General features: G+C 37.8%; 3 protein-coding genes across 4 annotated transcripts; 2 read left to right on the top strand and 1 right to left on the bottom strand.

The window, feature by feature from the left end:
• Positions 1 to 1,893: 1,893 nt before the first annotated feature.
• On the top strand, positions 1,894 to 3,043 carry LOC5567486. Its single transcript, XM_001657438.2, has 2 exons — positions 1,894 to 2,135; positions 2,196 to 3,043. Exons 1-2 carry the CDS (start codon positions 1,934 to 1,936, stop codon positions 2,477 to 2,479), a joined length of 486 nt encoding a protein of 161 aa, XP_001657488.1. The 5' UTR covers positions 1,894 to 1,933; the 3' UTR covers positions 2,480 to 3,043.
• Positions 3,041 to 3,635, bottom strand: LOC5567494 (mitochondrial import inner membrane translocase subunit Tim8). The gene is made up of 2 exons (XM_001657439.2): positions 3,407 to 3,635; positions 3,041 to 3,336 (listed from the first exon to the last, which is right to left on the bottom strand). Exons 1-2 carry the CDS (start codon positions 3,500 to 3,502, stop codon positions 3,163 to 3,165), a joined length of 270 nt encoding a protein of 89 aa, XP_001657489.1. The 5' UTR covers positions 3,503 to 3,635; the 3' UTR covers positions 3,041 to 3,162.
• An 8,653-nt stretch (positions 3,636 to 12,288) lies between these two features.
• On the top strand, positions 12,289 to 18,643 carry LOC5567487 (F-box/LRR-repeat protein 20). 2 transcript variants are annotated; one of them, XM_021852467.1, is made up of 4 exons: positions 12,289 to 12,495; positions 12,563 to 13,215; positions 15,238 to 15,345; positions 18,372 to 18,643. In XM_021852467.1, the coding sequence occupies exons 1-3, from the start codon at positions 12,437 to 12,439 to the stop codon at positions 15,297 to 15,299; spliced, it is 774 nt and encodes a 257-aa protein (XP_021708159.1). In that variant the 5' UTR covers positions 12,289 to 12,436; the 3' UTR covers positions 15,300 to 15,345; positions 18,372 to 18,643. The 2 variants fall into 2 exon arrangements, with proteins under 2 accessions (XP_021708159.1, XP_001657490.1); XM_001657440.2 differs by lacking the exon at positions 18,372 to 18,643 and having other exon boundaries at positions 12,290 to 12,495; positions 15,238 to 16,779.
• Positions 18,644 to 22,165: the final 3,522 nt, after the last annotated feature.

Here is a 22,165-nt window from a genome sequence, read left to right as displayed (position 1 = left end):
GATTCCAAATCAAGGAATCTAAGACTGTATTGAAATAATACACACAGACAAACAGACGTAAGGGCCCATTCACAAATTTCATAACGCTAAAAGGGGTGGGTGGGTGTCCTCGTGCTGTTATGGCTCATACAAAATTTGTAAAATATTCATACAAAAAGCGTTACGAGGGAGTGGGTGGGTGTCGAAAATGGCCATTATTAGCGTTATGAAATTTGTGGACAAACCCTAACACTCAGAACAAATCTCGATCAAAATCATAGTCACGAGGACATGTACGCCCAATGCTAAAATCGGTGTGTTTGGCCGACAGGCCAACAGATGGCGGTAGTGTGTAAACGTCAAACACGAACGAAAACGATGCGAGCGCTGCGGGTGGCGGATTGGCCACCTACCATATTTTTAAATCGATCGTTAAAAAGGTGGTCGATGGACAATGATGAGAGTGTGACGTCTGTTTGTCTGTGTAATACAGTTACATTCATTTATTCGACCAAATCGATTGAAAAAAAATATAAAGAAAACAATAATTTTAATTATGCAGTCAACTCTCTCTTATCCTATATTTCGTATCTCAATATAGAGTTAGAGAACTTTAGTAAAAGTTGGTTTTCATGGCTACCTCGATGGTCCCTTGGATCGCATTTGCACTGATGTTGTGTTCTGTAATTTGATACCTCCCTAACTCGATGGTTATGAAGAGTTGACTGAAGTTTCAACTTCTATACACCTAATTTGGCCACTCTCATGAGAAATCAATATGATTGGCCAACTTGAGAACCAACGCAAATAATGTGGCTGAAACTGGTACTGGTGACCTATATTGATGATCTCCTTTTTCAATTCGAAAAAAAGAGTTATGTTTAGTTTCAATATTTTTCATATATACTATGGATCGAAAGATACCATTCAGCGTCTTTGCAGTACATGTAAGGTTTTCCATATATTTTTGAAAAATATTTTTCGGGGGCTGGTAAAAACCGGTACTTCTACCTTACACCTACCCACGTGTTACCATAAATACGCAACCGACTTGTCGACATCACTTTTCCGCTTTACTGAAATTACAAATTATATTTAGATAGTTTTATTCTATAGTATCATGGGGCTTTCCATAGCCGAGTGGTTAAAAGTCCACGGCTTCAAAGCAAAGCCATGCTGATGGTGTCTGGGTTCGATTCCCGGCTCGTCCAGGATCGAAAAGTAAGGAATGGAAATTTCCTTGATTTCCCTGGACATAGAGTATCATTGCACCTGCCACACGATGAATAGTAACTGTGGAAGTACTCATTGAACACTAAGCTGAGAAGCAGTGTGTCCCAGTGAGGACGAAATTCCAAAAAGAAGAAGAAGTATCATGATTGAGGCCTAGATGGCCGTAACACGCAGCTATTCAGCAAGCACAAGTTGATGGTAAACGGTTCGAAGCCCACCGGTGGAGGATCTTTTCTGGTTGGATTTTTTTCGACTTCTCAGGGCATAGATTATCGTCGTACCTGCCACACGATATTACACATGCAAAAATGGTCAATTAGCAAAGAAAGCTCTCAGTTATTGACTGAGGAATAGTTCATAAGAACACTAAGCTAAGACGCAACCTCTGTTCCAGTTGACACGTAACGAAAGAAAAAAAAAAAAGAAGAACCATGTTATTCGCATCAACCCTATCATAAGGATATCATTATAGGCATACATCTACCCACGTCCTGCCCTAAATACGCTATAGACCTGTCGACATTAGTTTTCCACTTTACGTAATTTCAGTAAATGCTTATAGTGTGAGCAAACTTCAACACGCAGGCTACCCAGCCTTTGTATCTAAACCAACAAGTCAAATCCAACAAATACAACGTGCATAAATACAAACCATGTGGATATAAAAGGATGCGCCCTTATCCTTACGTTAATTCAAACTGTAAACTGTAACTGCCCAGAAATGGCTCTTCATTCATCCAACCATTCAATCTTCACTTTTATCCTAATAGCTGGTGTTCTTTGTGTAACAACTATCCACAGCGTTGGCGCTTCTCAGAAGCAAAAGTTCTGTGGCCCCAAATTGGCTCGCGCACTGGCAGAGCTCTGTGACGCCTATCCCACACTTTCCCCACCGCCAATGAAACGACCCAGTGATGCTAAAGGTAATTTATCTATAATTCGACAAACGATTTAAAGTAAATATCTTTGATTGTCTGTTGCAGGAATGACCATGAATGACTACAACGCACCGGATTTGACCAATTTCGAGGACCAATCCGCTATCAACCGGGTGTACAACGTGGTAAATTTAAAGGACAAGCCCATCTGGATGAAGTTGTTTTACTCGAAGCACGACCCTATGGCGTTGAACGACCTTGACTATGTGAACGAAATCATTCCGGACCGTTTCATGCTGGGAAAGCGTAGACCAGGGAAAGGCATCGTAGAGGAATGTTGCCGTAAAGGGTGCACATATGAGTACTTGATGCTAAATTACTGCGCCTAAGATTAGTTCTATATTTTACAATCCCCCTACGCTTATCAAATTTAGAAGTCGAACTCCAATCTTGATAATCTACAAATCATTATGGGGTAGAACGGGGAAAGATGGCGTCTCCTTAGTTTTGCGATTGATTTAATAAATTCCATCAAAATAACATTATATACTGCTGAATTGAAGTTCATTCAACTGTTATCCTTGATAAAAGTTATTAGAAGTAATAAGATCTAGAAAAATATACAAATACGTCACAAAAAAAATATACAAATTACGTCACGCTTGAAAGGGGGGAAGAGGTAGCCATAGCGTGGCAAGCCATGTGAAGTGCGAAGTTTAAGGGATTGAGAAGTTGTGTAAGCTTTACTGTGAATTTCGTTATTTACGCTCACAATGCTTGAAACAATTGCTTAAAGCTATCAGTGCAAATATATGGCTTGGCATTAATCAATGGACAAACCTTGGTTTCAACTCATACAACATCTTTGCATTGACAAATATTTGTTTGGCTCTGTATCGATCCAAGCCAAATATATATTCAATAAGAAAAACTGCAACATCGAAAAACGCTTACATATGTCTAACAATTATTTATTTCCCATCCTTAGAGAAACGGTTCCATTTGCATTACACAAAAGCATAAAATTCAAATTTTAAATACAGCATCCGGTCGCATGTCGGACCATATCGGCTCACATCCCCGACTGGCTCTTCTGCAGTGTTTGGGCAAATCGCGTCGTGATGAAAAGCGAAGTGTCGATAAATCGGTTCACGCAGTTGTTCAAACAGGTCTCCGTGCGGCTGTCCAGCTTGCTTCCCGGCTTGTCCATGCATTTGTCCCAGCAGATGTCGTTGAACTCGTGGATCTACGGGTAGGAAACCTCTCGTCTATTAGAATCGAAATGGAACAGTGATCTATGCTGTAGTAGGACCTACCTGAGCGCTAAGTTGAGCCTTCTGTTTCTCGGCCATCAGGAAATCCTGCAGCTCGGGGTCAACGGAGCCTTTGCTCGCGGCGTCAAAATCAGCCATTTCTGCGGTCCGGGATCGATTAAATCGGAATCTCACTCGTACAAAATCACGGACAACTCCGGCCTTTACGCTGTTCTATGATGCAACTCGCAGAAAACATGGAACACTCCAAAGAGAATCGCGAGGGTTTGACAGCCACGCGTGAGTTACCATCGGTGTTTGGTTGCGTAATCAAAACTGTCAAAGAATATCGTTTGAGTAACCGGTGAGGGGGACAGGACACAAGAAATGAATGACATAAGGGTACCTGTACTATTCTCGACGGCTTTATTTTCTTTTGAAAATATTTCACTTGCGAGATGGACCATACACTGAAACAAGAATTGAAGTAATGAGAACCATGTACAAGTTTTTAAATTTACTATTCTAATCACGATTGAACTATAGAGAAAGCTTTTTATTTGCATTTTGCTCCTTCTCGATCCAACCGCATCGAAAGCCGAGCGGTAAGCGTTCGCGCTTGATAATCGCAAGATCCTCCGTTCGATTCTGGCCTGCTGCAAGTATTTAACTATGATATAGTAATTTTTACTGTCGAAATGGTGCCATGTAAAATTGAATGCACAAAATATTTGTAATAAATGCAAATTTAGTCTGCACAAATCAAGTGGCGTTGTGTATTTAGTTTAACCCTCTAATATAGTAATTTCAACTGTAACACTGTTCTCAGTGTAACGTGATCAAAGTAATTTGGACAGACCGTTACACATATTAAATTTGGCCATTTACGGCAAAATCAAATGGAGGTGGCCAAATTATATACGCCTAACGCTCTGTCCAAAATACATAAAACACCCTCAGGCAAATGGACAATCGAAATATATAAGAACCCCTTATGAAAATTCACCACAAGGAATCGGGTTGAAATTCATAAATTTGCCTTATGAAACCAAAATTTGAAAACAAAAAATGTTTACGCGGCAACCTGGAATCGAACTAAGAACCTTGCGATCGATAGACCCGAGCGTATACCACGCGCCTATCGACGCCTTGCCCGGATAAAAAATACAATACAAAAACAATATAACGTATTGTAACTGTACATTTCAATACATTGGAAATATAATACAGTATATTGTAAAATGACAATACAACTACAGTACAATATATTGTTTTTAACAGTTCACTGTATGGTATATGAGATTTTTGCAATATAATGTATGGGTGGTTAAGTATCGTAACAATACAAATATAGATATTTTCTCATACATAAATTTTGAAAATACAATACGATATATTGTTCATGTATTGTCTTGATTAGCAATTCAATACAGTACCAGATTAACGGCCTAACTGACAAATGTAAACAAACTAAGATTTATTCACCAAACAGTTTATTTGATTAATTGCAATCATATAATGCACATCTGTTCCTTAAAAATAACGTTTTTTACGAAATAAGTAAGAAAAACATAAAGGCGCATTTCATATTCTCTTTCAATTCGAACTCTGATGTCAATTTCGCCCATCATCCCCCTCTGCGGTAACCGGGCGCATTTGAGCTTGAGTGTGGTAGCAGGGCGCATTTCAAACTGAGTGTGCAGAAGGGCGTTAGTGATGAAGGTTCGTGTGAGAAAGCGTAGCAGAACGGCGAAGCTGATGAGAGTGAAACTAGAAGGACGAGGTCAAAAGGCGCAATTGCTGTAGTCAAACTGAAGACGACGAAAAACCGAGGGGCGCAACAGCTCTAAATTTTGATGAATGGCGCATGATGGATTTTTATTTATTTTAACATGTTATTCATAATATTTAAATAAGTTAAATGTTTTGCTACAAAAATAATATTGTAATGGATCCTACAAAAATGCAATCGATCGGAAACATGATATAGAATTAAAATTAAACTCGCAAACTTCAAACCGATTTTACTGAGAATGTATAAGTCTTCACATTCGTCCTAATTCTGACTCTGTATTGAATTCGTGTATTGTTGTACAATACAAAAACAATTCAACGAACTGTATTTCAATTAGTGGTGAAAAGTATAGAATTTGAATTTTGTATGGATTGCCCCCCACTTTCCGGATATTCGTGCCAAAAGTAGCAAAATAATTTTAGCTTTTATAGAAGTAAAGATATATTCGTCGTTACACCTAATGTCAAGTGACTTCTAAAAAACTACTTATTTTACATTTTGAATATTTTTCACCCAACATTTCTTGCTTTCTGAATTTGTTTTGTTTACTTCTTTCAGCAAAGCTACATAGAAAAAAGCAACAGTTGTTTTACGCGAAAATAGGAATTTGACCAAAATTGTAAGGTATAAAACCAATTAAAAATAGTACAGACAGTGTTCTGTTACAATATATTATATTGTTTTTGAATTGTTTATCCAAACAAGAATAATGTTGTTTCGACATTCAATTACAATACGCTGTATTGTATCCAATACGTTATTGCGATTTTTTTCACCACTTAGACTTTAGTGATCTAAATTTCGTCTTTCTCAGATTTCGCCATCGATTTCGCTGCCCCTTTTCGATCACCGCCGCCCATGCAATCATCCTGATGTTCATGACAGTTTTCTCTGGCCGGCTCGATGTTTACCATTTTTTCTTTATTCTCGATTCACCAGCCGGTCTTGCGTACACAACAACACCAGCTGGTCCTCTGATGTTTACGGTCATCGTCATTGTTCTCAGGTTCCAGCTGATCGTGTTTTCGTGTCAAAACCAGCTGGTAGTGACTAAAATCAAGGATGAAAGGTAGATGGTGTTTGAAAATGTACCATGAGTACATTATTGGCAGCTTCTCAATTTCGTCATGAAAGTCTAATAAAAAAAATACAATATACTGTACATTAATGGTTTATTCCATTCACTGAATGATACGTTTTTATCCAAGGTATTTAGAAGGGAGGTAGGTCAATGTGTCAATTACAGTGTTTCGCCATATTGGAAAAATAGTTGACAGCTGGCCAGTTTGTTTTGCTCGATCAGGTCAGCAAGCCATGAAATCCAAGAAACATTTTCTTCTCAACCCATTTCTAATGAAGAAACGTCATTCAACATCTAGCTCTATCCATTTTTGTTTTAGATTTCAGATTGCATTTGATAAATCGAACAATTCATTCATTCATTTTTATTCAAATATATTTGCATTATATGAGATCATACAACAAATTTAGTTCAAATTGCGAACATTCTAAACAGTTATGATGATAAAAAAAAACTTTATCTTCGAATTGCAATCTCGCGGCTTTTATGTATGACCAGTTCAGCTGGAGCTAGCGTTGTACATATTCAGGCATTCCATAATGCGGTATGTCTTTGCCATAGATGATCGGTCTTGTAGTGCTGAAAATGAAATAATACGTTAGTGTTGGGTTATAACTCCCCAAGTAACCATGGAGCATTATATCATTGCATATATAATGCAGCTGCATTGCCGTAAGCCTACCATTAAAGTAGTTTAAAAGTGGAAAAGGGCACTTTTACAGTTAAATTAATGCAAGAAGGACGATGAAGCAACTTATAAAGTAATATTAATGCACCAGTACAATTCATAAAGTGATGTTAGTGCATTGATACATTTGTAATGTAGGGTTAATGCTTTATTGCTTGACAGCTCTTGAAATTTGTTGAATAAAAGCAATGTTGCATCAATGTTGTTGATATGCAGTAGAATACGTGCAATGTTATAATGCTTGTGGTTACTTGGGTCTGGTCTTAAAAATATAGTGAAACATCCTTCACTCAGCACTTGCTCTGGTCAATTCAGCTGGGAGCTTCCGATGGAGAGATTCGCACAATTCCACTCGGGTTTCAACACGTTCTCTTGTCTACCCTACTAGCTTGTGCACCTCTTGAGTATCGTTCAGTAGTCAGTGTCATTCAAGTATCATTCAGAGAGTTCAGTGTCATAACGGTATCCTGAAAATAGCAATATTAATATTTTACTTAAGCCAATATTACAAAGATATGTACTTACTACCGAAAGCTTTCGTAAAATTTTCTGGCTTAAGACGCAGCCATAAATTGAAACAATTGAACAATCCCATGGTAACGATAGCGGAGCAAAATCATTAGGACAAACTTGCCAGCTCGCTGACTCGCCAGCTATCATTTTCCTCCCCCTCGCTGTTCATCACACTCCGCATCTACTGACTGCTTAGATCCTTTTACCTGTCTTCTAAATACCTTGTTTTTATCCATTTTATTCATGAAGTGATGCTAGAACGATACATAAAGCGCTTGCATTACAATAATCGTTCCACCTTTCATAAGACAAAATGCACGCTAACATGAAAGTACCCATTGAATGGGTTTCTTGTACCCATTATTATGCTCTGTATGGATTTGTCAGAAAAAGGGTATTTTTCAATGACATAAAAAAGGGTACTTAAACCACATTATGAAGTTTCCTTACTGTTGATATTAATGGGTAAATAGTTTGCAAGCAAAAGTGACATTTTTCAATTTCTGCCTTTAACCACTCGGTATTAGTGAAGAAATAAAACTGTTTGATTAATTATCGATCGACGAGAAGATCGTACATGCTCTTTTTTTTCGATACGTAAGTAATATCAGGGGATACATTCTAGTTAATCTAGTTAATCTATTATTAATCGTTTTGCTCGTTACAGATAATTGGATGACCACAAGGTAACTAGCAGAATTTATCGGCGATTTGCAACGATTCCCGTAGTGCTTGGACTGTATGCAAAATTGCCACCTTCATGCTGAATTTTCACTTCTCGTTGAATATGTTAATAATTATGAAAAATAAAAGTGGTACTAGGTCTTTCATTTTTTTCTTTTCTTTATTATATGAAGATTTTGTTTAATCTAAAACACTTTCCATAACCTTAATCTGCAGCAACCCTCAAAATAATGGGGTTTTATTACCCATGTCCGCACAAGGCGTCAAGAGTGAAAAATACCCATTTTTTGAAGTTCGAAGCGAATACTCCAGGCCCCTGACAACCATATATCAATACACAGTGATCTTCGTAGCCATGATGTCCTGGGCGATAAGTGAATATCGCCCACTGTCAGTTGTGACAGCTGTGAAAATATAGACCATTTCTTTGTTTAATGTTTGTTATGGTTTGTTTATAAATTTTTGGTATCGTTATATCAGCCAATATAGCGTCAAAAAACTGAAGCACATTCAATATCACGATGGCTTTGCAAGGAAAGCAAACATTTCAATGCATCCTGCAAGCCTCCTAGCATGCAATCACTTATTTTATTTCGACGCTTGTTCAATTTCGGATCATAAACATTAAACAAAACATCAATTTATGATTACACTCTCGATTCAATTAACCCGAAAATGGGTAGACACATTAAGATGTTGACTATGCTAGAAGTCGTCTCTTGCCATGGGCCTGGAATACTCTTTAATGGGTAAATGGACTTTACTCTTTTAATGAGTTAAGCCACTTTAATAGGGTCCTAAAGCTCTATCCCAATTTTAGTGCCAAACGCTTAAGTTTAGGCCAAAAACACATGTTTACTCAATTTTCTAATGTTTTCCGTTGGTTTAAGCCCAAAAAACATTTTTTTTAGATTTTTTCACATCCTTTGGCTTAAACTCAAATTTATTTTGTTTTCTGTGTCCCTTACGAAATGTCAGATAGGAACAACCCCAGTGGTCGAACTAAAACCCCTGTGGTGTTTTTGTCGACTAAGCGAACGTCAAACATGATCCAAAGTGTCAAGGTTCATTTATTGACCCAATTTTTAAATTAAAGTTTATACATGATAAAGCCATTATTTGAGCGGGAAAAATTGCTAAAGTAGTTACAGTAACTTGCTTTTTTGTGTTATTAAATAAAAACAAGATTTCATTAAAAATTTTAGGACCCAATTGGAAATGGGTATCATTTTACCCATTAATGGGTACTTCCAGAGGCGCGTCCACGTTCAAAATCATGGGTAGGACATACGTTAGCAAATATTGTGTGCACTGTGAAACAAAAAAAAATTAACTCTGAACTGGAAGTTGAAAATTACTATATTAAATTTTGAGGGGCTCAAACGCAAAGGGTATAAGTGACATTATGGTCGGTTTTGGGTTGAGTTGAGAAAATTCTACTGTTTGCAAGCGTTCTAACGATATTTTCAGATGAGTTTTTCGCTAAACAGAAGAAACAATATAATTCTTAGAAGACTGGCTTGATTTTGAAAGCTTTTCGTTTTTGCAGGGCTGGTAGCGACTGAGTGCGTTAAAAATAGGAAGTTGAAGAACTCTTGACGGAAAATAAGAGATCATAAAAGAACCAAAAAGAGGCCGAGAAGGGACCGAACAGTAACCAAAAGAAAAAAAAAAAACAAAACAAAAACTAATAGAAGCCAGTAGATAAGAGTTTAATTCTTCATAGCATCAGAGCAGGCATTTGTTTAAGATCTAATACTTATTTTTGAAAATTCCTCGTGACATTACGACAAGTATTACTGTAGAAATTCATCAAAATTTGTTTCAGATATTTTCCCAAATATTCAGATATTACTCCGGAAACTAATAAAGTAGTTCTTCTAGTGATTATTTTCCAAGGAATATCTCCACGAATTGTTGTAGGAAATTTATCCAAGAATTTTATTAAAGATAACTCAATAATAGACCTATTCATATTTTCAAAAATGTCTGGAAACTCCCCAGTCAACCAAAACTGATTTTTCATTGCGAAATGAACTTCTGGCCAAAATTTCACTCAATTTAAAGTAAATTTAGTTGTGCTTCAATTCAATTATGTGTTTTTAGGCTGTTTTCAAGTTTAAAAAAATCATAACTACCGAACGAAACATCAAAATGCATCGGAAATACCTCTACATAGTAGTTTATTCAATTCTACGAACTTTTGCCGAACACGATTTTATGATTGGAGCAAGTTTTAACATAGTTTGGTTGAGGTTTGTATCTCGAGGTTCTTGAAAATCTCATTTTTCGGGAAGTGTTTTCACTGAAAAGCTTGCCTGCATGAAAATTTCGGATTTTTAATTTCCAGGCATGAAGACTATGCATATCTAAAAGTCAATCCCGTTCAAAGTTACCATTTACTTTACGAAAATAAATTGTAAAAAATAGGTAATTATGAAGCACATTTGTGAATCCACTGTGGTAGAGCCAAGAGCACCACCGTGAGCTTCAAAGAATACAAAAAATGAACACGTTAGCACTGCCTTTTCTCAGTCGATGATGAAGATTGTTTTCAAATCATTCTAAATGATCAGTGAAATGCGATCAAAACAATCATCACTAGGAAAGATAAAGCAATGCTAACTTGTTCAATTCATTCGTTTTCGGTACATGTGTCATGCATGATTTAACTATCATAAGGTTGCGATGCGGTGTTCGATCTTTGGGCATTTATTGTAATTTATTGCCTCAAGCAACATGTAAGCTGTTGATGGTCAATGAATTCATAAATGTATTATGTTTGATTCCCGTTGACTAGGGCCTGAAAAAATAATACCAATGGGTGTTTTATATACCATGTATATTGAGAAAACTGTAATTTCTGGATACTGTGGAGAACAAATTTGGATCAAACAATGCTAAAACTCAATTTAATCTTATTAGCGTGTTCGACAAACTTTAACAGAATAGAATTAGCTTTCAAATAGTGGTAATTGCAAGTGGTTTTGATTTTTCACATGCTAGTTATGATTTTGCAAACCTTGAAATAAGCCCAAAAACATATTTTCAACTTGAAGCATACTGAAATCTTTATCAAATGAGTTGAAAATTTTACCAGACATTGTTCTTGGCATGAGAATTCCGAATTCTGCTTGACCGGTAGATTTCCGGACATTTTTTTAAATATGAACAGGTCTACTCAATAATACAACATGGATTTTTTCAAGGAGAACCATAGAAATGTAAATTCTCAAAAGATTATTTCAGGAACCATCTGAATTCCTCCAAATTTTTTGAAGAAGGACCTTACTCCTCCAAGATTTTATCGATTTCCCTGGGACATCCTCCAATATTTAATAAACACACAAGACATTTCTAGGGATTTCCGTTAAAATTGTTTTTCAGAATTTATACAAATCTTCAAATAGGCATTTCAACAATAGGGTCCTAAAGCCCTGTCCCAATTTTAGTGCCAAACGCTTAAGTTTAGGTCAAAATCATATGTTTACTCAATTTTCTAATGTTTTCCGATGATTTTAGCCCAAAAAACATTTTATTAAGTTTTTTTTTTAATTTTGTCACACCTCTTGGTTTAAACTCAAATTTTGGGTGTATTTTGTTTTCCGTGTCCCTTCCGAAATGTCAGAAAAGAACAACCCCGGTGTTAAAAAGTTGAACCCCTGTGGTATTTTTGTCGACTAAGCGAACGTCAAACATGATCTCAAGTGTCAAGGTTCATTTATGGATCCAATTTTTAAATTAAAGTTTTAATATGATTTATCCAATATTTGAGCAGGAAAAAATGCTAAAGTAGTTGCAGTAACATGCTCTTTCGTAATATTAAATGAAAACAAGATTTCATTAAACATTTTAGGACCCTATTGCTCCAGAGATTCCAGCTAAGATTTCTACAGAAATTCTTCCAGTAATTTTCCAGATTTTCTCAAGGAATGTATCCAGGGAAATGCATAGGATTTTTTTTCTGGAAAATAAATCCGATGAAACTTGGGTAAGCTTAAAAGTTTCCTTTAATGGACTAGGTTTTCTGAAATAACTCCTGGGCTCTTGAGTTTTAGAAGTTTTCCTTACCGAGTTTTCCATACCGAGGCCCCAATGCGACACTGCTTTGAGTTCTTTCACCAATTTCAGTGTTGCGTAGTGTTTGAGTGTTCCCTGAGAAACGATAAGTATCTCTCGCCACTCATCAAGAAAATTTGTTTACAAACAACGCAATCATTCGATCAAAATCCCTTCAAAAAAAGTTATCAGCTCATAAAATACTAAAAAATGAGTTTTGTTCAATAAAACGTAAATTTTATATCCAAAATCCCATCGAAATCGATAGAAAACATGACCGAGCTCATTTGTGATAGTCGACTGAAAAAGCAACCGTCATCGCTATACAATACGTAAGTTTTACAATCATCTAAATTCCTGCTTTGCATATCACAGAATATCTTTCTTTCCGCTGCATAGGTGCATCCGATACGTAGCTCGCAATTTAAGAAAATACAAGCACATCGAGTATCTGGAAGTGATACCACCGTTAATCAAGAATGCCCTGATCCTCAACGTGACTCGCGTCCAGCGAGGATTTCACGATGACGAACTGCTGGAAATGCTGCTGAACGGAACGCTCACGCGGATCAACTTTTCCAGTTCGACCATAACCGACAGGACATTGCTTTCGCTGGCCGAAAAGTGTCCCAACCTTAAAAGCCTTACACTGACCCAGGGAGATTACCGATTCAGCCGCCGAGGACTGGAGGCAATTGTCCGGCAGCTCCAACATCTGCAGCAGCTGTCCGTCCGGAATTGCTCCCTGGTGGACGACGAGCTGGTGGCATTGCTGGCACAAAACTGTCCCAGGCTGGATCTGATGGACTTCGAGTGCTGCCCGAATGTGACCGACCGGTCGGCCGATTCGATCAAGCGACTCAAACTGACCAAATTGAACCTTTCGAGGACGCGGATTTCCGACCAATTCCTGATGGCAATTGCAAATGAGCAGTGCGGTTGCTCTTTGGAGGACCTCAACGTTGGCCACTGCAATATTACGGGCGCCGGGTTGGGCAAGCTGCCTTGGGATACTATAAAGTATATTGGATTCGAGGGATGCGAGATTAACGGTGAGTAGGGTTGGGAGCTGTAGAGTAGACCTGTGCGTCGCCACAGCCGATTTATTTAGGATTATTATCTGTCTTGATTTCGAGTTTGATAGCTTCCTACACTCAAAAAAATCCAAACGTCATTGCTACGTGAAAAATCACGTAGATCATTCCAAATTTGTGGGCTTCGTAGCCGTGTGGTTAGTGTCACCAGGCATTTAGCCGCATCGTGCTAGGGAGTGTGGGTTCGATTCCCGCCTCGGCCGGTAAACTTTTCGTGAGGACTGTTTTCCGACTGTGCCACTGGGCGTTGCATGCTAGTCCGTTGTCTAGTGTGGTGCTTCCTTCAAAGGGCATAAATGCCCACTGGAAGCATTAACGTGTCAGTCAGTCAGTTTTTCAGTCAAATTCATTTTGCCTCCACTTTACCTGACTAAGATAAAGATCACTAAGCCATTCATAACCATCAAATAGTGAATCGGTAATTGTTACTGACGTTACCTATCGCACTGACGTGAATTTCACGTAGGTGCCTAAGTTCATTTTGACATCTGCATGTTGTACGTACATTCGGTGTTGAGCGCAAATCCTAAGATGGCGCCCGCTAGATTTTTGAGGAACTTCAGAAGCTGCTGAACTTTAAACCCTGTGTTAGATTGATTTCAAGGTAAATATGCTTTGAATACCGAAGAATCCCTTCATTACTTCATATTCATACCTGATTTATAACCTCTATCTATTATAGCACGCGAAGGCGAAGGCTACAACAAGACAGAACAAACTCACAACATTTGCTCAGATTAAATATAAAAATATCACAATCTTTTAGGTCTGTTTACATTTTCCAATTGGGAATTAGTTTTCTTCCAAAGCCTATTAGAGATAAGGTTGGTCTTTATTCCAGTTAAATTTAATGCAAAACCATCTAAGTCCTATTGAAACGCTTCGTAAAGGCTACCGGAAAATCCACGTAGCTCTTACGTGTAGCGCCGGTGGAATGGACGAAGTTCAAAAGTTCATGCGTTCATTCTGGGCTACCTATGATTAACGTAAGAGCTACGTGGAAAGTGCGATGGAAAAAAACCACGTATGTTTTCACGTAACAATGACGTTTGGATTATTTTGAGTGTAGAATATAATTAAAACCGTTGTTTTATGGGTGGCAGCACCACATTTTGAACAAAATGCCAGTTCTCTGCTGTGTTGCACCACAGCCATTTGTAATGAAATAAGGGTAGAAAAACTGCAAATTGAAACAGTAATCATTATACCCAGTTCATTTTTTTATTGCTAGTATCGGGGGATATTCCCAGATCCTGGCGTGATATTAAAAAGACAATTTGCACCGTCTTCCGCCAAAGGCTGCACAGATTGAACGATCACTAACATTAGGCAACGGACAACACATAACACCCAGTAGCCCAGTGATGAATTTTTCGTTTGACGAAAAGTTTCCACCGACCGGAGTGGGAATCGAACCCACACCCCGTGACACAATACGCCTAAACGACTGACGCCACTAACCGCACGGCCACGAAGCCCTCTTCCACAGTTATTAACTAAGCTACTCAGCTTAGTGTTTAATGAGCACTTCCACAGTTATTGTATATTGTATGGCAGCTGCGGTGATTTCCATTACGAAAAGATCCTGGACCGACCGGGAATCGAGCCCAGACACTTTCAGTAAGGCTTTGCTTTGTAGCTGCGGACTCTAACCAGTGGTTAGTAACCACTAGGCTAAGGAAGGCCCAAGACAAATATAGAAAAACCTTTTCAAGTGTGTTATTATCGTTTTTGTAGCGTACAAACATAAATTCGATAATATAAAAATGAATTTTGACACTTTATTTTGAAGATGTATTTCAATGCCAAATTGATCAATATTAAAAGATGCCACCCTATTGTCATGTTTGCAATTTCATCGGCTTCATCAGATTTTCATTGTTTCAATTCAATGCAGCCGCTGATCAAAAACCTTTCGGCGCACAGGCCTACTGTAGATGTTACTGGCTGATCATAACGAGTTTCAATTTTCATCCACAGATCTTGACTTCATTGGGACGAACAAAAACCTCAAGTACATCCAATGGACGATATCCAACTGATGGATATTTCGCCACGCACAGTGGACATGCAATATTTAACTATCGAGTAAGTTTGAGAAATCTATATTTCCTTGTAAGTCCGCACATTTGTAAGGATCGGACGATTCTTCACACTCAGAGACACTATTTTATCCAATTAACGATAATTCATCAACCAGGAATGCACCCAAATGAAGGAACCTTAAAAGCAATTACTATTTGTCCCATATACTATGTATCGTATTTATATCGATAGATTTTAGTGTGATTCACGTTTACTCCTGTAATAGAAAACTATTTAATAAATTTACGACTAAGACAAGTAATAGCACATAACTACATTAGCACTATTTATCAAAGATGAGTTATATGAAATACTAATCTAAATTAAATCATCGAATGCTCTGAACGACTTTTAAACAAATTGCCTAGTTGTAACATGGAACAAAATTCAAATTTCAATCATTGCCATTATTCATTCAACGCTATTAAAACGTTTTGGAGGACCAATTTCCAAATTTCTTCTCACTTCTGAAACTCTATCCTAATTTCAGTTTTAGAATTTTTCTTTGTGATTATTAAACGTCGTCTGCGTATTCAATTTAGATAAAACATTAGGAATCCCATAAAATCACGTGTTGCCCTTCGAGATAGCGTTCGATTGCGCTAGATGACTACCTAAGAATAACCAAAAGTACACAGCAAGATAGCCGAAACAAATTCAAACGATGTCTTATAAACAGAGTAAACTAAAAAGCACACAAAACCACACGACACAATACAGTCACGGACCATTCACACGTTGCGCTTTTAATTGCGGACGCGAGACAAACTCTTAGCTAGAGAAAGCATGTAATGTTTAGTGAACTAGAATGTAGGTCACGAGAAAAATAATCAAATATTTAAATTCAATTTCAAACAAAATTAAAAGTCTACACAAGGTGATAGTTTTAGACATAATAATCGCTAAAGGGATGGATTGTTGATCAAATCAAAATACCCAGCCTCTATTGTAGGGAAATACGACACAGACTAAAAAAGCGATGCAGCAATATTAATCCATAAACTACGGTAATCTAATGCATCCTTCCTCATAACTGTAACTGTCCTTTCTCTGTCTACTAATCGTGTGTCCTACGATGACCATTAATAACAACCTATCTATGACTGTGCGTAGACGTACTAGAGCGTTTCGAATCTATCTAATAGGTATAGTAATTTACAAAACTACACAGAACACGTCTGAATAACGGACAAAGAACAAGGAAATTGTAACACCACAACCGCAATGGATTTTTAGCGAATAGGCGCCGCTTCTAGATCGAAACTATTAATCAAAAATCTGAAGGTTTGGATCAGTGAAGGGGGTTTGACAGAATGGGATTTGCCCAGGATCGGCGAATTCACCTTTGCATAAGAAAACCCTAAGGCTTGGCAAATTTTCAGTATTAGCGTTTAATTAAAGTGTTTGAATGTTATTTTAACCTGATTGCAAAAGAAAGTCATCAGTGACAATATAAGGGTGACACAACGAAATTAGATAGAAACTTTATGACACGGCGATCACTCCTCGATGGCAAGTTGCAATGACCCCCTTGTACTTCCTCTTATCCGCTCATTTTTTTTACCTTTCGTTTCGCTTGTACCTTCTATACTCTTTTATTATTTACCTCAACCTACAAATGCATTCATTTCATTTAATTTATGTATTAGATAACATATGAGATGAACCAGCCTAGGGCTGAAAGTCTCAATAATGAAGAAAAAAAATTAGATGACATCTAAACAGATAACACTGAATCAACGTGGCCGCATTTCTCCATCCCCGATTCTGCCCACGCTCGCTAAATCGTTGTGTACTTCATCCACTCATCTAACTCGCTGCGCTCACGCCTTCTTGTAACAACCGGATCCGAAGCGAACACCATCTTGCTACATGCCCTGCCCATCGTATCCTTCCAGTTTTGACCACCTTCTGGATACTGGGTTCGCCGTAGAGTTGAGCGAGCTCGTAGTTCGTCCTTCGCCGCCACACACCTGCACGTCGTCGAAGATCGTCCTAAGCAGGAAGACTCCAAGTGCTTGCAGGTCCTCCTTGATCATTCTTCCACGTTTCGTGCGCGTTGAGGCCTACCGGTGTTATGAGCGTTTTGTACATAGTACATTTGGTGCGGTGTGAATCTTTTTTGACCGCAGCTTTTTTAGCCATTGATGATGCGCTTCCGTATTTCACGGCTAACGTTATAGTCAGCCGTCAGCAAGGATCCAAGGTAGACGAACTCGTCGACCATCTCGAACGTATCCCCGTCTATCGTAACACTGCTACCTAGGTGAGCTCTGTCGCGCTCGGCTCCAACAATTGGTATGAACCAGTCCAACTTTTGCTGCCTCGCGTTTCAGGTGGGTGTACTGGTCTGCCACCTTTTTGAATGTTCGACCGACATCCATATCATCCGAGAAGCAAACAAATTGACTGGATTTCATGAAAATTGTAGCCCGTCTATTAAGCCCAGCTCTCCGCATAACTCCTTTTAGCGCGATATACAACAACAGGCACGAAAGTCCATCAGCTTGTCGTAGTCTCCGGCGGGATTACAACGAATTGGAATGTTCTCCTGAAATCATCACACAATCTTGCACACCTGTCATTTTGCAATCTTGTGAGCTTCCCGGGAAAGCTCCATGATTTTTCATAGATCTATGCGGTACATACACTCAAAATAATCCAAACGTCATTGCTACGTGAAAAATCACGTAGATCGTTTGAAATTCATTTTGTCTCGACCTCACCTGGCTAATATTTACCTTACCATTATTTAACACCAAGTGATAACCCAGTAATGCTTACCATGGCTAACCTATCATAGCTACATGAAATTCACATCGGCACTTGAATTCATTTTGACAACCGCATTTCGCATTCATTCGGTGTTGTGTTCAAAAGCGAAGTGGATGTCCACTGTTTTTTTTTTTTTTTTGTAAAACCTCGAGGAGCTCGACAACATTTTTGAAATCGTTTTCAAGGTAAAAATAGTTTGGATTTCTGAGGTTTCTATATTAATTTGTTTTATATCTGATGTTACATCATTACAGCGTATGCAGTAAACTGGAACACGGAACACTGTTGAAGGCGAATTAAACATACTGCGATTGAAACTATTATAAAATGGCCAACAAATTTAAGCAGTAATTTGACATATTTATACCGTCAGTTGTTAATTCATAGGTTTTAAGTGTTAGCGGGGTACTTAAACAAGAGCGAATACTTGTGCACTGTCGGTGAATTGATAAATGTGTAATTGGTTATTTGAATAAAAATGCACGTGTAGCGATTGAATAGAATAAATATTTAAATTCCACTCTTATTTAATTTTCTTAATGTCAAATTGGAAAACAAGAAACTTCCAGAAACCAGTACCAGGGTAGTTTTTTTTTTATTTTATTGATGTACAAGGGGGTCAGGGGCCAAGTCTCCAGCATAAGTTTGAAAACTCACACCGTCCATAATACACCGAAGGGGTTTTGGAGTTTGGGAAGTAGGAAACGCAACATCTTTGACCAGAAGGTTCTTTAAGTTTTGCTTCTACTCTTGACTTCCAATACACGTATGATGCAAGGCCAAAAGAACATGAATCAGTCATACATATAGCGGTAGTGAAGTGTTTTCCCTAAGGATATGGGAAAGGAGGGATTTTGGGTGGTGTTTTGTAAATAGCTCTGTGGAACAAGTTTGTTATTAGTTAAAAATTTAGTTAATCTGATTCACCTTGCAATCAGTAATAAGAATATTTACAAAAACATGATACTTAACTTTTCTCGGCTAATACGCTGCCATGTCTTTCCTCTCCAATGGATTTTTCCTCGTTTGTAATGGCGGGTTAGATATGAAAACAAGGATAAAGAGAGAAGAAATGTTAGTGATTGTTACATGCTTTATTGCTGTATTGGCCTACAATGAAATCATAGAAAATTCGCTCTTTGGATTCCCATGATAACAATCCCCATGCAGCTTACGAGAAACTCCATGGCAATGATCACTGTACGCCATGTGCGGCATTCAGGACATCTCAACAATACTGAGGACGAACAACAAAAAATGAATCTAAAAGAGCGAAAACCTCAATGTTTCAATGTAGGATAATTCAGCTTTAATGCATGTGAGAAGTTCTTGGTGATATTCTCACAACGGCCATTCAGAATGGTTCGACGGATGTAGATAAAAGATCATTATGATAAAATTAACGCGACGTCATGTTAGTGAACTCAGAACGATTATTGTATTTGCAACTGTTAATTTCGATAGTTATTAGGGTCGGTTATTGTATATAACTTTTAAGATAAGCAGGAGTAAAGCACGAACGCGAAGTAATGACCTTCCATCCCATCTTCAAGTGCTCCCCACAAGCACAACACTTCATTCTGGCACTTTAGAATGTCCATGTTGTAACTTGTTCACACAAGAAATCTGCCTCGACCGAGTTGGCAGAACGCGCCCATACCCCTTTCTGAACCAAAGGACAGGGAGAAACCAGTACCAGGGTAGTTTACATTAAATTATATTGATAACTTCCATTGGAAAATCCTCTCGGATCTATCAAACCGCTAAGTAAAACATACGGGATATTCCACGTAGCTCTGACGTGTAACGCCGGTGGAACAGACGAAGTTCAATAGTTCATGCGTTCATTCTGTGTTACCAATGATCCACGTAAGTGCTACGTGAAAAGTGCGATGGAAAAAAAACTACGTATGTTTTCACGTAGCAATGACGTGTGGATTATTTTGAGTGTACTATCGTATGCCGCCTTGGAATTGATGAAAAAGTTATGCGTTGGGAGCTGGTATTCACGACATATTTGGAAAATTTGCTGTATACACCCGATTCTGTTTTTGCACGGATTTTTTTTACACGGCCGTTCAAAAAAAGTTTCCATACATTTTTTTCCGCCAAAACCTTATTTTTGCATGAAACGTCGAGAACTGGTGTTACTTTTTTTACACGGTTTTTGAAATTTTGAACTGAAAACTTTTTTTGCACGGTACGCATCCCCCGTGCAAAAACAGAATCGGGTGTAGTACAATTCTGATGCGTTGTCGATCGGCCGTCCATAAAAGCCGGCTTAATAATTTCCCACAAACTCATTTACTACAGGTGCCAAACGACGGAATCTGGGATAACATTTTTTAGGCCGCATCTAGGATGGTAATCGCTCGCTCGGAATTTATCACCATCTAATTCGCCTCTGGGCCCATCTTTATGAGTTCGGTTCCAATACCATCCTTACCAGCTGCTTTATTATTCTTGAGATGGCGAATGGCATCCTTAATCTCTCTAAAAGTGAGGGCTGGCTGGTTTTCATCGTCTGCATTGTGGGAAGGCTTGACCACGGAGACCCACCAGGTACACAGTGACACCGACAAAACCACCGGGGGAATTTCGGTACGCGTAAACGGGAAAAAACACGGAAGGCGCAAAGCTCTTTTGCTTTTCGCGGCGGTCAGATTATTACTATTTACAACATAATATAAACAACATACATACGAATCACAGGGTCGGACTGGTCCAAAATTACAACACACATTACTGACGAACGTATTCTCTTCGTTGTTTTGATATTTACTGCCATTCAGACGTTTGTCGAAAGACTGCTTCCACCTTTCGATCCCCTCACGTTTGCCTAGCGGCACAAAGCTGTTGAAGGATGCGCTGATTATAAATCTTTTTACTGCATTAAATTCCACAAACATTACCTCCTTACGATCCACACCTTCAGATACCTAGGGATTGCATGAAATTTACAGATTATCTATCTAAGTAACCAAAGAACAAAATGGAACAATTTTAACAAAACTAAACTAAAACACATACAAAAATCTATAATGAAAACTACCTACCAAACAAGTAACCTTTGTCTGTTACAAAACTACCACTAGTTCCGGCTATTATGCTTACAAAAGCAATAAACTATTTCAATATTGAACGACTAAGTAACTAAGACACTTACAATTTTAGCATGTACCACAAGTACCATCATTATAACGTCCCATTCCCATTTCTAAAAACCTGATTTGTACTTTGTGTCGTTTGTTCTGCAATCAATTCATCCCAAACAATTTATATAGTTTCAAATTTCTCACCGCACTCAAATTATCTTTGTTGAACGTTTCGGAAAATTATAAAATCAAAAATATAAACTCAAAACTTTATACGGCAAAACAGTCAAATGCGAAACACCACTTTTTATAACATGCAGACGGTTGGAGCAATTTAATGAATGAAAAACGAATTTTAGGCGTTTGTAATCTCACAATCCCCATTTTAGTGTGATTGAATTAATCAAAACTTATTGACCAGTGCATTATCGGTGCGCTGAAGAAAAAGAGCGCATTGGGAGTTTTAATCCTTTCAAATTAAACGTCAGTCTAAAATGTTGTAAAACTTTACGTAAAAATAAATGATTGGTAATTTTTGTGTGTTTCTCTAAGATACTTTCCAATTGTCGATTTAAAATTAATCATTCAATCCGATCTTTAATACCACACAAACGAGTAATACAATGAACGCCTGAATGCTCCTGGTCCAAAAGAAAATATACATTTAAGCAAGTACTGCAAAAACTGAATAAAACAAAATAAACTTTTAAAATTACAATGAAAAAATCCATTTATTAGAATAAAATTATAAATTCGGCAGAAAATCTTTACGAAATTATAAAACATCTGGGATCTCAAAAAATATACGGCAAAATTTTAAAATAATTTTATTAATAGTCATTATGTGCAGTGATTGATATAGGAGCAATTTTGAAACGATTATAGCGTCGCAAAACTAATATAACTGTCAGCATTATACGTACCAAGTAATCAAAATAGAGCAAGAAGCTTGT

Source organism: Aedes aegypti, chromosome 3 (genome assembly GCF_002204515.2).
Source record: "Aedes aegypti strain LVP_AGWG chromosome 3, AaegL5.0 Primary Assembly, whole genome shotgun sequence".
Lineage (NCBI taxonomy): Eukaryota > Metazoa > Arthropoda > Insecta > Diptera > Culicidae > Aedes > Aedes aegypti.
Note: the sequence above shows the minus strand (reverse complement) of the source record. Positions and strands in the feature narration are given on the sequence as shown.